This window comes from Notothenia coriiceps, unplaced genomic scaffold (assembly GCF_000735185.1).
Source record: "Notothenia coriiceps isolate Sejong01 unplaced genomic scaffold, NC01 NC01_scaffold00000254, whole genome shotgun sequence".
In the NCBI taxonomy this organism is placed as follows: domain Eukaryota; kingdom Metazoa; phylum Chordata; class Actinopteri; order Perciformes; family Nototheniidae; genus Notothenia; species Notothenia coriiceps.
The window spans coordinates 1-13,370 of NW_011332955.1; the positions used below are offsets into that span (position 1 = coordinate 1).

The following is a 13,370-nucleotide window of genomic DNA, read 5'->3' on the forward strand; positions in this document are numbered from 1 at the left end:
AGACAGAGGGCGTTGATCCATTATTTGGCTATTTATTTACATTCATTTGTATGTTGCCGTTTATTGTGTACCCCTCTGAAAAACTGTCCAGCATCAGTAGCATGGCTTACGCGGGCGGTTACTTGTATAGGTTGTTGTACTAGGAACTAGGCTGTTGCTTGGCATAGCGAGAATATTGCTCCACTTTCTCTGGTCCCCGAGATTCGGCTTCCAGTAGCTTTCGCACCTGTGGCCACTAACGGGCATAATTTCTCTTCTTTGTTTCAAGACCCGCATCAGAAAGCTTTTGAATGGTGGTACTTTTCCAGTTGGTCTACCTGCTCTTCACGTAGCTCTGCATGTCGTCGTTTAGGTGCTTTTTTTAAGGAGATAGGCACTGCTCAATAGTATTGAGCAGTGCCTATCTCCTATGGAGGAGTGGAGGTATTGACTCAATACAATCCACTCCTCCATAGTAAGGCCACCCCGGAGGTTAACCTTAAATGTTTCCATCTTAAGCTTTGTTAGTTAGTTTCGTAACGGACGTAATGTAAAAGTTGTAACGGTTGTAGCTTTCTTTTAGATGCGGAGGGATACTGACTTGTGAAAAGTAACTACAATTCTACACGTGATATACGCTCATTATATCACGGCTAAGAACCAATCAGATTGCTTGATTTGACTTGTCCGTTTTATAATTTATAATGATTGATCATTAAAGTGTTATCAAAGCTGGTAAAGGTGCAGCTAGTTTGAATGACTTTGTACACTGCAGGGTCGCTTGTGAATTTACTCCAGGTGGAACAAAAGTCTGATTTAAGAGTTGATTATTTTTCACATCATTCATCCTAATCTGCAAAGTAATTTAAGGTATTAAATTAATGTAGTGGAGTAAAAATACACCATTAACCTCTGAATTGTAGTGGAGTAGAAGTACAAAGTAGCAACAAATGGAAATACTCAAGTAAATTAAAGGTCTCTCAAAATTGTACTTAAGTACAGTACTTAGTTACTTTACACCACTGGTTATTAGCTAGAGTGTAGAGTCATCTGTATTAAATGACTGCATGTAAAAGTGGAGCCAATTTCAATGCTTTTGTACTAGTGCTGGATATTGTATTTTTTTTATATATATATATTTATTTTGCACATAATCTGAATCAGGAAAGTATAGTAACTAAAGCTGTAAAATGAATGTAATGTAGTAAAAACAGCAATTGTGGCTTCTAAAACATATAAGTAGAAATATAAAGTATACAGCATAACATGGAGTTACTCAAAAAGTACCACTAACCCAAAATTGTACTTAAGTACAGTACATGAGTACATGATATTACATGAATGCCCTGGGTGGAATGTAACTAAGTACATTTACTAGGTAGCCGAGTGTACAGTTTAAAAATATGTATTTTACTTCTAATCTGTAACTGTACAAGAATACCTTCACTTTTATCTGACAACTGCCTACTTTGCAGATTAGGGATGTCCATACAAAACATGTCCATGCTCATGAAGTGTGGAGTATTGCTGTATCAATATTTATATATATATATATAATAATATAGCAGTAGTAATAATATGCTTCCGTATTTAATACTGACTGGGTCAGATCTGCAGCATGAGAACTTTTACTTTGATACTTTAAGTATATTTTGCTGCTAAGACTTCAGGACATTTACTTAATAATACTAATATATGCTCTCCCTCCCTCTCTGATAATTCAGTTTGCACTGACTTACCTTAGCAGGGCAGCTTTTGTGTGAGCACTGTGCTAATATTTGTCTGTCAGGTATTAAGTACTTCTAAATGTACTAGATGGATAAAAACAATCATATCAAGCAGATGTCAAACAGATCTGAGTGAGTGAATTTCCTGAAATTCTGTTTTGTTACTATATTTCCTGCTGGTTGCAGCACAGGTCATTTAAAAAAACATCCATTCAGGCTCTGGGAAATACAATGTGTGTCTTTCACTATTTCCTGAGAATGTATAGATCAATCTGAAAAATGATATTGACAGAATATTCTATAATGAAAGTAATCGCTTATTGCATCCCTAATGCAAACAGGCCATAGGGTTGGGATTATTTTCATAAAGGATGCTTCACTGAGTTAATATCAATGTAAATAATCAGAAAACATTAAACACTCATATTTATTAGGACCTGTATTAACGATTTCAGCTTGTCAGAGAACATTTTGATGAAATAACTTTGTATTTAAAGAGTTGAATAAACTGCATGGCTCATTTCAAAGCACTCCCAACTTATCATTAAATCATTGGGTGTTGACAGGCGGTACAGCTTGTCAATATTACCCGATCAATGGCTGGATCAATATCTAATACTGAAGCACAAGTCCTCTAAAGCGTCCCTGTGTTCAGTTCCTGTCCTGGTGGAGCTTTTTCCCTCTGTTGTTGATCTATCGTTATCAGCTGGCAGATATTTGGTGTACACAAAAAACTAAAGAAGCTAACTGATGGCCACAGAGCCGTGTATTTTGTTGAGTCCATCTCAAGTGGACTCCCTAATGATATCACGGCAATCAACAGGAGGGTTGTCATGACGACAGGGCAGCAGCAGGCTCTTGTGGGCTCCCTTGTCTTTTCAATGATTAGGACACAAGTCTCCCACTGTGGGGCCAGAACTGGAGATTGTCTGGGTTATAATTACTCTTTTATGCTTTGCTCATATTTTACAGAGGATGTCTCACGAAAAATGAATAAAGACCTGACAGATATGTGACTGTGAGAGGACAGAAGCAATGGGTAAGTTCTTCGTAAATGACTTTCCGTTCAAAAGCAGATTTGTAAGGATTGTGGTTTTACTTTAGCAAAGCGAGGTTATTAACAGCTGTAGCATGCTCCTCTGACAGAGACTCATACTGTAGTGTCGCGGCTGATGGCTCCTGTTTGTGCTGAACCCTCAAAAGCTACCTTTAGACCATTGGACCAAAATCATACATATTTTAAACTCCATCAATCTAATGAGCAATGGACTGTATCTGCAGTCAGTACAAGGAACTGTTCTTATCTTTATGTGTTATAAGACAGAGTCTTCTTTACCCAAGCTTTGAGATCCAGCAGCTTTCAGATAGATTTGGGTCTGCCTCATTTGCATTTCTGTCAATAGCTTCTGAACATGAAAGACTCACAGGTGAATGTGAGGAGCCGCTGAATGTATAATTTATTAAATAACTCAAATATGATACACACTGTAATCTGATGTAAAAACATTCTGACATTGGATGTACTTCGCAGTAAAGTTTAATTTTGACAGAAACCATTAAAGCACAGTAAACATAAAGACTACAGCAACTTTTTTTAAAAGGACTTTGATCAATATAAGTCACAAGGCTTGCGCTTTGATGCATTGCGTAAAGCTCATTTATATCTTTACAAATCATTACACTTGTGTTGCTTACTGTGTCATCGAAAGGGGCTCTGCTGTTCTTATCTCAGCAGCAACACACGTTTAAAGGGGTTCAGTCTGTAGGGGATTGGACTTTGGAGCGAAGGGTCGCCGGTTCACGTCCCGATCAGAACAAAAAATACGGAGTGTGGATTGGTACTGGAGAGGAGCCAGTTCACCTCCTGGGCCACTGCCAAAGTGCCTTTGAGCAAGGCACCTAACCTATTTGTATGTGCATGATGTAAAAAGTGTGTAGGGGAGAGTGGGGTAAGTTGAGCCATTTTTTAGTTATGCTGTCCTCTAATGGCACATTTCCACTGCAGCGGGGTAGCCCCGTTTAAACGTCCCTAAGCGTCCTCGCTCAGGCCTCGGGCTGCCTCGCTGGCCGTCCCAGGCCGTGGCGCATTTCCATTACAGTTTAGGACCTGGGGTAGCAACCGGTAGCAACGCATTGTAGGCGGGGCGATCGGATTTTTGGCGGGCTTTTGGCGGAGAGACGCTGGGTAAAACTGCAGTGGCGTCATCTTCAATGCGACACAACTCACAAAACACACACAATAATGGAGGATGTGGAAGCGATCGTTTACTTGTTTCTTGGTGCAAAATGCTGCAATCTTGCTTCTAGATATACCTGTATATGTGATGCTAGGGATGATCTCGCGCGCGATCTTGTGACGATTCTCTCTGACCAATCAGCAGCCGAGAGTGTTGACGTCACTAGTTCAGCCCTGGCCCTGGCCTGATAGAACCACGATTTTATCAAAAACCAGTATCAAACCAAAAACTGGCCTGGCCGCTTGAGGACGATTAACGACGCTTAAACGGGGCTACCCGCTGCAGTGGAAATGCGCCATAAGCAAGGAGAAATGACACATAGTAAAAATGAAAACACACACCTATAATTCAGGATGTCTCCTCTCAATGCCAATGATAATAATTAATATTTGATTAAGGGCAGTGAAAATATTACTTCTTAAAAAAAAAAAGTCTTGTGGCTCAACTTGCCCCAGTGTAGGGGTAAGCTGATCCAGGTCAGGGGGTAAATTGAACCACTGTTCAAACCTGGGCATACCTGTTCAAACCTGGGCATACCTACAACACATCTTAAAGGTAACTTTAAACAATAAATAACAAACCAAATACAAATTTAGTTTTTCAAATATTTTTTATATAAATTTCGATTGAATTGATTGTTTTGTTTTTTTAACATGTTAAAAGGAAAAGTAATCATACAAATGGTGATACAATTTCATACATCTTACCAATCAAACACAGGGTAAATTCAACTTTAAATGTAGCCTACAATGAGCTCTTATTATCAACTTGGCCTACTTTCATTCATTTCTCCATTGAAAAACTGGCTCAACTTACCCCAAGGCCCATGGTTCACTTTACCCCATAGCCACCATTTTAGAAAAAATAGCCTAGCATTACAATTCAGAGTCATCTTTAGCTTAATGATTCACATGGTTCAATACGCTGCCAACACATCAACATATACAATATATGCTGTTTAAACCCTGGATACTNATCATTTCTGGTCACTTGATTACAACTATAAGGCGTTGCCTGGTTACAGGGGGTGGTTCAACTTACTCACTGGCTCAACTTACCCCCTTCTCCCCTATGTGTGTAAAAACGCATGTGTGTGTACGACAGAGTGGAAACTAAATCCCCCCCTCGGGGGATTAATAAAGGTCCTTCTTCCTGATCAGTCTGACGCTACATCTTTACTAGAGACAGTAGAAAAACATGGCTCCTGTGCAGTGGCATAAAGAAACGTCGTTGGTAAACCGTGCTGCTCCCAGCTGTCCTAAACACCCTCACAGTGTCACAGAAACAATTCTGGAAACCACTACTCAACATCTGTGCCTCATCCATAGCTTCCTGACGGCAACATTTTAAGGGTTTGAATTACAGACTTTGAAGATAGGTCAGTAATTTCGAAAAGACACTCTAAAATGTATCTCCCGTCAAGCCATAATTACATCAGGCAATTCCATTTTGATCCACTTCCATTTCTTATTTTGATTGGTATTTATGGAGTTGCTTTTTATTTTGGAGTCAGCCTCTGTTGGCCTTGAGTGGTACTGCACCTTAAAGAGGACAAATGCTGCTAATTTTCAGGTTCATATTAGTATGTAGTGTCTCTACTTTAAAGAGTCCTCTCCTGCTCATGCTCAGGTTCATATCAGTATTTAGTGTCTCTATGTCTCCATGCTTTAATGTACAAAAAGCTTTTTATTTTTTTCATATTGCCTCAGATCTGGTGAGAACCCTATTTAGTTTCAGCATTTAATCATAGTTCATTTTCGTGTGTTTATGTATACAGTATGTTGCCAGTGTGCTCCACTCAAAGAGTAACCCATGTGAATGTGTTCCTCCCTCGCAGGGATCTCCACCCTCCTGTTGGCCAGTGTGGTGTCCAGTCTTGGCGGCCTGGTCTATGGTTATGAGTTGGGCATCATCTCTGGGGCTCTGCTGCAGCTCAAGGCAGAGTTCAGCCTCTCGTGTGTCCAGCAGGAGGCCGCGGTCAGCTCCCTGTTGGTCGGAGCTCTGCTGGCCTCCATCGTGGGCGGATGCCTGATCGACCACCGGGGCCGCAGGAACTCCATCCTCCTCAGTAACGTGTTGATCCTGGCCGGCAGCCTGGTCCTGCTCATCGGCTCCTTCTCTGCTCTTCTAGTGGGCCGGATGACGGTGGGCTTCGCCATGTGCATATCCTCCATGTCCTGCTGCATCTTTGTGTCTGAGCTGGTCCCCCCGGAGCGCCGGGGATTCCTGGTGACTCTGTATGAAGCTGGGATCACTGTGGGCATCCTGGCAGCATACACCATGAACTACTTCCTGTCTGACTGCAACAGAGGGTGGAAGTGGATGTTTGGATTAGCCGTAGTTCCGACTGTGATTCAGCTCGTCTCCATCTGCTTTCTTCCATCCAGCACTCAGGAGTCTTTAAGCCAAAGCTCTCAAAGTGAAACAGACCTGATGAGTTCTGATGGCGTGGAAAACAAGAAGGTTCAGTACAGCAGCATGTTCCTGTTCCAGCGTAAAGACAACATGAGGACCCGGACCGTGCTCGGCCTCGGGCTGGTGCTCTTCCAGCAGTTCACAGGCCAGCCCAATGTTCTCTTCTACGCCTCCACCATCTTCCACTCAGTGGGCTTTCAGAGCAACTCCTCGGCAGTGCTGGCGTCTGTGGGCCTGGGGTCGATCAAAGTGATCGCCACTCTGACCTCAATGCTGTTCTCAGACAGGGTGGGCAGGAGGCCTCTGCTCATCAGCGGATGCTCTGTGATGGCTCTGGGTCTGATCACCATCGGACTCCTCAGTGGATATTCAGAGATGAATGCTGAGAGGCCTTGTAACTCTGACAGCTTTAATATTAACACAACAGATCTACCTCATTTAGCTGTTAGTAATCAGACACTTTTTGATAGGCCTTTAGAGGAGAGCCAAAGTCTTTTTAATAACCACGCACAAGATGAAGATGAGGTTCTTGACACTCTGGCATCTTCTCCTGGCGTCCATGGCACCGCTGTGAACTGGATCATCCTCGTGTGCATGATGGCTGTCGTCAGTGCTTACTCCGTTGGATTTGGACCAAGTTTGTACATTTACAGAAAATGTTGTTTTTTTTACAAATTTTGGATCTAACTATTCAGAATTGTACAGATAATGCTAGACAAGACCAGATTGATCACAATACAACCGTAACACTTTCAGTCTACATTAATAAGCATTGTGGAGATGCTAGCATTCAATGACACTTATGGAGTTGTTGGAGCTGTGACATTAAGAAGTGTTTTTGTCTTTGAACAGTGACCTGGCTGCTCCTGAGTGAAATATTTCCAGCTGCCATCAGAGGAAGAGCATTCGCTTTCATCAACTGCTTCAACTGGGCTGCCAACCTGTTGGTCACCTTCACGTTCCTGAATTTTATCGGTGAGTTCCCAAAACCTCTCTTTTCAAGAGGATATTGTGTCTAGTCACAGTGGTAAAAAGGCAGGGGGTCAATGATGATTGTGTTCCATTAACATTTCCAAGTGAGTCAGCAAAAATACTAACGTGGCCTGAACTGCAAAAAGCCACAAATGGTTAATTACACGTGCCTCATTTATCAACTACTAAATGTGATCTAAAATGTTAGATCCATAGTATCTGTGTAGCAACTAATTATCACCACATTGAGCTAGATATGACGAACATGCTAGAAAACAGTGCCTCATCCTCATCCAGCAGACATGTCAGCATAGTCACTCATGTTTGTGCCAACCTGTTCTCTCTCTTGGTCTCCACAAACTCGAGAGAAAAGATAGCTCTTTAGCCGCTAAATGCTATTAAACTTTGACTAGCTAGCACGCTCCAGGCGATGCTGCCATGCCGCCAGCATCGCAGCTATTTCCCCCACCAATCATTGAGGTCATACATTAATAACAGATAAACTGCATAGCTTTATGCGTATGTCTTTATTTTAGAAGCAAATAAAAACACCAAATGAATAGTGACATTGGATGTCATAAGCCGACACAGTAATAGGTGAAAAAACCACTTTTTTCTATTTGTAAATTTTTTATTCAGTAATCACTGAAAGTTATTTGTTTAAAGGAATTAAAGTGATCTAATTGAAGTGACCCTACTGTGCATGTTGACTCATTGTCATGGCTTACCGAGATCATTTAATAAGTAGTACAAGTCAAAATATCTGCTGCAAAACAAGGTTCTACATGATGAACAAAGGAAAGACACTGGATGGACCAGACCGCTGTGAAGGGCTTTAATATGAAGAAAATAATCATAATCCAGCTTGAAAATAATATTCAGATCAGTACTTGTTTCTATCTGAACAATGTTATGAACATTGGATTTACTTGAGGCCGTAAGAAAACGTCTCCAGATCACTCTGTCGGGCCGGAACTCATTGATAAATTCATTTCCGTTCTGACATAAAATCCTCTAAATGTCATATTCTTAAGAGTTTTTCCCTGACTTCCAATAAAATGTTGGCCCCACAGACTGAGCTGTGTTTTGAATCCAGATGTGGTGGGTCTGTCGGGGATATTTCTCCTGTACGGCGTGACGGCTGTGGCTGCTGCAGTTTTCCTCTACTTCATGCTACCAGAGACCAAAGGGAAGACTCTGGAGGAGATAGACAAGGAGCTGCGTTTGAACAAGTAGGATCTGTATTTGTCTGATGAAATACACAAAATCATGTCAGACGGCATCCTGATACTGATGTGTGTGTCCTTCTGTTCCAGGTTTTACCACAGCGAGGGTTGCTGTAGCATCATCAGCCGGAGAAGCTTTTCCCGACAGTACCAGAGAGTGCACTGCCAGGTTGTCACCTCAGGGTGATGCATTATATGATGTTGACATACCATGACACTTAGACTGATGCTAGTCTCTTCTCTGCGGCAAAGCATGTGTTGTATCTTTGTAAAACATGCAAACAGCTTGTTTTTGTGTGATCATGTGTGTTGTTCTTGAACACACATGATTCAGTAACTATGTCACCGTTGCAGCTTTACCAGCTGCTGTAGTTTCACAGAGCAGAACACTTTTGTAAAGGGCCTATTTGCTTTAAAATAATTCAGTTTCAACAATAATCTGCAGATTTGTTTACTGGCCGTCTGATCATTTAACACTGTGTTCCCTTTGGAAAAATAATTGTGAAGTAACATTGTTTACGGGAAAAATAAAATACTTGAAATGATCCGAGTCTTGAGTCCTAGATGTGTTTTGGTATTGCTTCTTCTCAGCATGGCCATCCTGAGCAGTTGGGGGCGGTGGGTAATTATTTGCTGTCGATTCCCAGGTCCCATGATGTGCTTTTCACACAGCAATAGTGTGTGATTTACTGGTGTTTTGGCTAACTCAGTGGTTCTCAACCTGTGGTACGAGTACCACTGGTGGTACGCCAGCTCCCGCTAGTGGTACGTGGAGGAATCTGACATATAAAAAAAAAAGGTGGGGTAGGTAATTTTGGAGAAACCAGCTCGAGTGAGCTAGAATTTGAAAATACACAACCGAAAAAATATGCCACTTCCTTACAGAGCCTTCCACAGATGACATTTTTTTATGGATTTTTTTGTCAAAGCACATTCATTGCTATCGGGATGTTAAGAGCATTCCATGGAATATAACAAAAAGTGTATCTCGAGCTGGTTTCTCAAACTTACCTACCCCACCTTTAACCTTTACACATAACACAGACATATAAAATACAGGAAACACAACTAAGTAAACAAAAAGATGAAAAGCAGTCACTTCATTGTGCACATTTGGGACATTAAGGTACACTATTATTACTGCAAGAGCAGCTGATGGTAAGGACCTCAGACAACTTCAATTTAAAACAGGCTATATGGACAAGTGCCATCAGTTTGAGGCTTGTTTGAATAACATTAATTACAAAATAAATCATACTATCAAAATACTACAACGAATGAAAATAAGCTTGAGATAATTGAAACTGTGGTTTAAATTAGTTCTAATAGGCTATTGCTGTTTTTAGATTTAGAAACGAAAACATTTATTTTATTTTATTTCTGGCGTTGCTAATTACGACCTTACTACCCGCTAACGTTGCAAGCAAGCTAAAGAAAGAAGAAAGCTGAATGATGTTAAAAACGTGGCTCAAAACGGGAGGTATTCGGAAGAGAGGTACAGAGGAGAATATTACCAGCGAAAGTGAACAAGTGAATGAGGAGGACAGTCATCAACCGAGCACAAGCGCAGGCTCCGCAAGCAACGCAAAAGTGATATGCACAGCCGCTGTGATGGAGGACAGAAGTGACTCAGGAAGAAGACATTTGCTCAAATAATGGGTGACCGAGGTCAAACGCTGAAAAAGCAAACACTTGTCCTTGATTGTTGTCTTTTTTCTTATCTCTTTTCTTTTTTACTTTGCCACCACAGAAATGGCAATAGCAAACATCAGCAGACTGAAGATGAGCTATTAGCCCTTAGGCTCATCTGCTCCTGGAGGCTTCATTATTATTGTGGAACAGAATTGTAAATAGGACATTTTCTGTTACGATGTAGGTTGTTGCAGGAGGCCTACATTCACACTTTGGTATAGGTCCAGGAAATGACATGTGTGTACAGTTGACATTTGTTGTGTGAGAGTAAGTTATTATTTTGTTCTTTATATTCTCACTTGTGGTGAGTGTGAGAGAGAGTGAGAGAGAGAGAGAGAGAGAGAGAGAGAGAGAGAGAGAGGGAGAGAAAAAAATATATATATACACATTTGCCTCCGAGTCCTGCATGGATTGTATTTTAACATTGGTCATATGGTGGTACTTGGAGAGCCAACTATTTTCTCAGGTGGTACTTGGTGTAAAAAGGTTGAGAACCACTGGACTAACTCAAGACTGTTGAAGGCTTAGATTACCTAATAACTCTAACTCCACTTAACCCTTTTAGCTCCACATAGGAGAGGATTACTTACGCCATCATGGACAGCAGGAATACTTAAAACAACTAATAAATGCTCACAAAGTACATTCCAAATTATTCAGACTCCAAAAAACTGAACTAAAACCGTTTAAAAAAGATATAATTTGGAAACGGCATCCCTGATGTGAGAGGTCTGTATGAACATGACAGATATAAATCAGTCAGATGCACCTTATAAATAAAACAAGTGTTTATTTACACAAATATTTCCAAATACTAGTCTTCTACATAGGGACATACAAATATATACAGTGATGTAGGGACTCAAACCGCTCCATTCTCAGGTCAATGTACACATGTTGGGATTTATTTGCATTTACAGGTTTTGAAATGAGAAAAAAAAATGCTTATGTACAACAGGGTCTAAAACATACAGATCTGGCACTAAAACACTGGGAACACTGCTATTCAACTCCAATAACTCTCTTTACATGTCGATGAAAGCCAGTAAACACTCTGACTCCTGTCACTACATAACACAGGTGACCTTTCCTCAACACTAACCGCACTTCAGTCACCTGCAGAGGATTATTGGACCATGTTGTCATCCTATTTACTAGAACCCACATTTCAGTGTCTCCATGAGGAGCTCCCCCACAACTAGGTTTGGTCAGTCTCTCCTTCCAACCAACTGAGTAAACTTTGGTTATGTCTTGAAGTAATTCAAGAAAAGCCACTTGAAGTCATTCAAGGAACTGGAAAGCAGCACATTTGAGAAACCATTTATTTGAGAACCTGAATGAACCTTACCTGGCTCCTTAAAGACCCTAGTACAAAACTAGAGCCGATCAAACCACTTGATGGTGATAAACCTTAACCAGCTATACAAAACTAATTATTAACGGATGACTTGACGGAGAGTCGCATATCAAAAGAAGACTTGTGATCTGGTTTGGTAAGAAAGGCAAGACAAAACTACTCAGGCAGATAAAGTGTCATTGTGTTCACAAACACCTAGAGCACTGAACAGCACCAAAAACTTCCAAAATGCTGTGACCTGGAGGGCGGTACACTCATCGGGAGAGGATTACAGCGCATCAGGTCTTGTTCTGTTGCTGACGCTGCAGCAGTAAACTATACAGGATGTGCTCCTTTTGGTCCTGATAGCCAACACGTCTTTGCCTTCTGATGCAGTACTTATTGACCACTTCCTTCACAATCCAAACTAAATCACACAGGAGTCAGCTGTGCATGACAGCGCTCTCAGACTCAGCACACACAAACACACACCCCTTTGTATTCACTACGGCTTGTGGGAAAATCAAAGGAATACCTGTATATTTCAATTACACAGAACATTAATTTCAGATGTCAGGGTAACAAGTTCAGGAGGGGAACGGAAAAACATCGTTCTTTTCTGAGGCGACGGCGTCCTGCAGCTGGGAGGTTGGTGAACATGGTCACAGTCAGGTTGGATGTGGGGGGGTGGGGCTGGCCAAGTGGCACCTGTCGGGTTCCCCCCCCCCAGCCGTGGTGGTGGAGGACTTGGGAGAGCCGAAGGGGGGGTTGTTTTGGGTGAGATGTCACTGCGGGGCCGCGGCGGGCACCGGGGGGCTCAGGACGGTGGTGGCAGCAGAGAGGACCGGGGAGCCGGTGAGGGGGCCCAGGGCAGTGGAGACTGGCAAGGCAGAGATACCTGAGGGAAGAGAGGGGGGCCACGAGGGGGGTTAGATACTTAAGTGTGTGCTCCGTCACATGGGCAGAGAGGGCGGGTTGGACTACCCTATCAAAAGAAAATGAACCAAAACCCACAGTTAGGATGAGCAGGTGCCACGTGTGGCGCAGAGTGGGTTTGTACGGGACAATGAGGGACATGTTACTGCGATGATGTATTTTAGATTTCAATGTAATGTCCATCTAGTTCTTAAAAATAAAAATGTCTATTGAAACTATTAGCCTATAAATATGAATGACAATGCTTTACTACAGCTGATTTGTTTGCACAAACTATGTAACTTTATACGTATCTCTCACCACCAGACTCTCAGAACAACTCCTAATCTGTTTCAGAAACTGCAGCTGGGCCCCTATTCAGGCATCTATTACTAATGTGTTCGCTAATACTAATGAAACATTCTAATCACATCTTTAACCTGTTAAGCCCCAAGCCTGTTTTTCAGGTCTCGGGCTCGAAAATGACATGCCCAGAACAAATGACTATATCTTCACTTCTAAAAAGGGGTACATTTATAATCTTTTTTCTCAAAGCAATGATAAACCTGTGAGTTGGATGTAGAAAAGTCAGAATCAATAGATGTTTTTATTTTAAAGTAAATTCAGATTGAACATAGTAAAAAATATATAAATTATAGTGTCCGTCAAAAAAAAAAACCATTACTTATAGTGAAAACCTACGGAGCCCATAAAGGGACATGAAAAAAAACAGAGAAAGAAAAAAGAAAGTCAGGATAACGGGTTAGCACGAGATGCTTTCTGGTGAGCACGAGATACTAACTCGTGCGCACGAGATACTAACCAGTTAGTTACCGGTGCGCCAAGGAGGAAGTGGAGCGCACAGGAGACA

At 41.6% G+C, this 13,370-nt stretch overlaps 1 protein-coding gene across 2 annotated transcripts; it reads left to right on the top strand.

Moving 5' to 3' along the window:
* The first annotated feature begins 2,610 nt into the window (after positions 1–2,610).
* Positions 2,611–9,331, top strand: slc2a10 (solute carrier family 2 member 10). 2 transcript variants are annotated; one of them, XM_010776670.1, is made up of 5 exons: positions 2,611–2,745; positions 5,781–6,995; positions 7,211–7,333; positions 8,427–8,562; positions 8,647–9,331. In XM_010776670.1, the coding sequence occupies exons 1-5, from the start codon at positions 2,742–2,744 to the stop codon at positions 8,741–8,743; spliced, it is 1,575 nt and encodes a 524-aa protein (XP_010774972.1). In that variant the 5' UTR covers positions 2,611–2,741; the 3' UTR covers positions 8,744–9,331. The 2 variants fall into 2 exon arrangements, with proteins under 2 accessions (XP_010774972.1, XP_010775038.1); XM_010776736.1 differs by lacking the exon at positions 8,647–9,331 and having other exon boundaries at positions 8,404–8,518.
* Positions 9,332–13,370: the final 4,039 nt, after the last annotated feature.

Coding starts and splice junctions, on each gene's coding strand:
- slc2a10 (XM_010776670.1), top strand. Junction 6,996..7,210: donor CTCCGTTGGATTTGGACCAA/GTTTGTACATTT, acceptor GTCTTTGAACAG/TGACCTGGCTGCTCCTGAGT. Junction 7,334..8,426: donor CACGTTCCTGAATTTTATCG/GTGAGTTCCCAA, acceptor TTTTGAATCCAG/ATGTGGTGGGTCTGTCGGGG.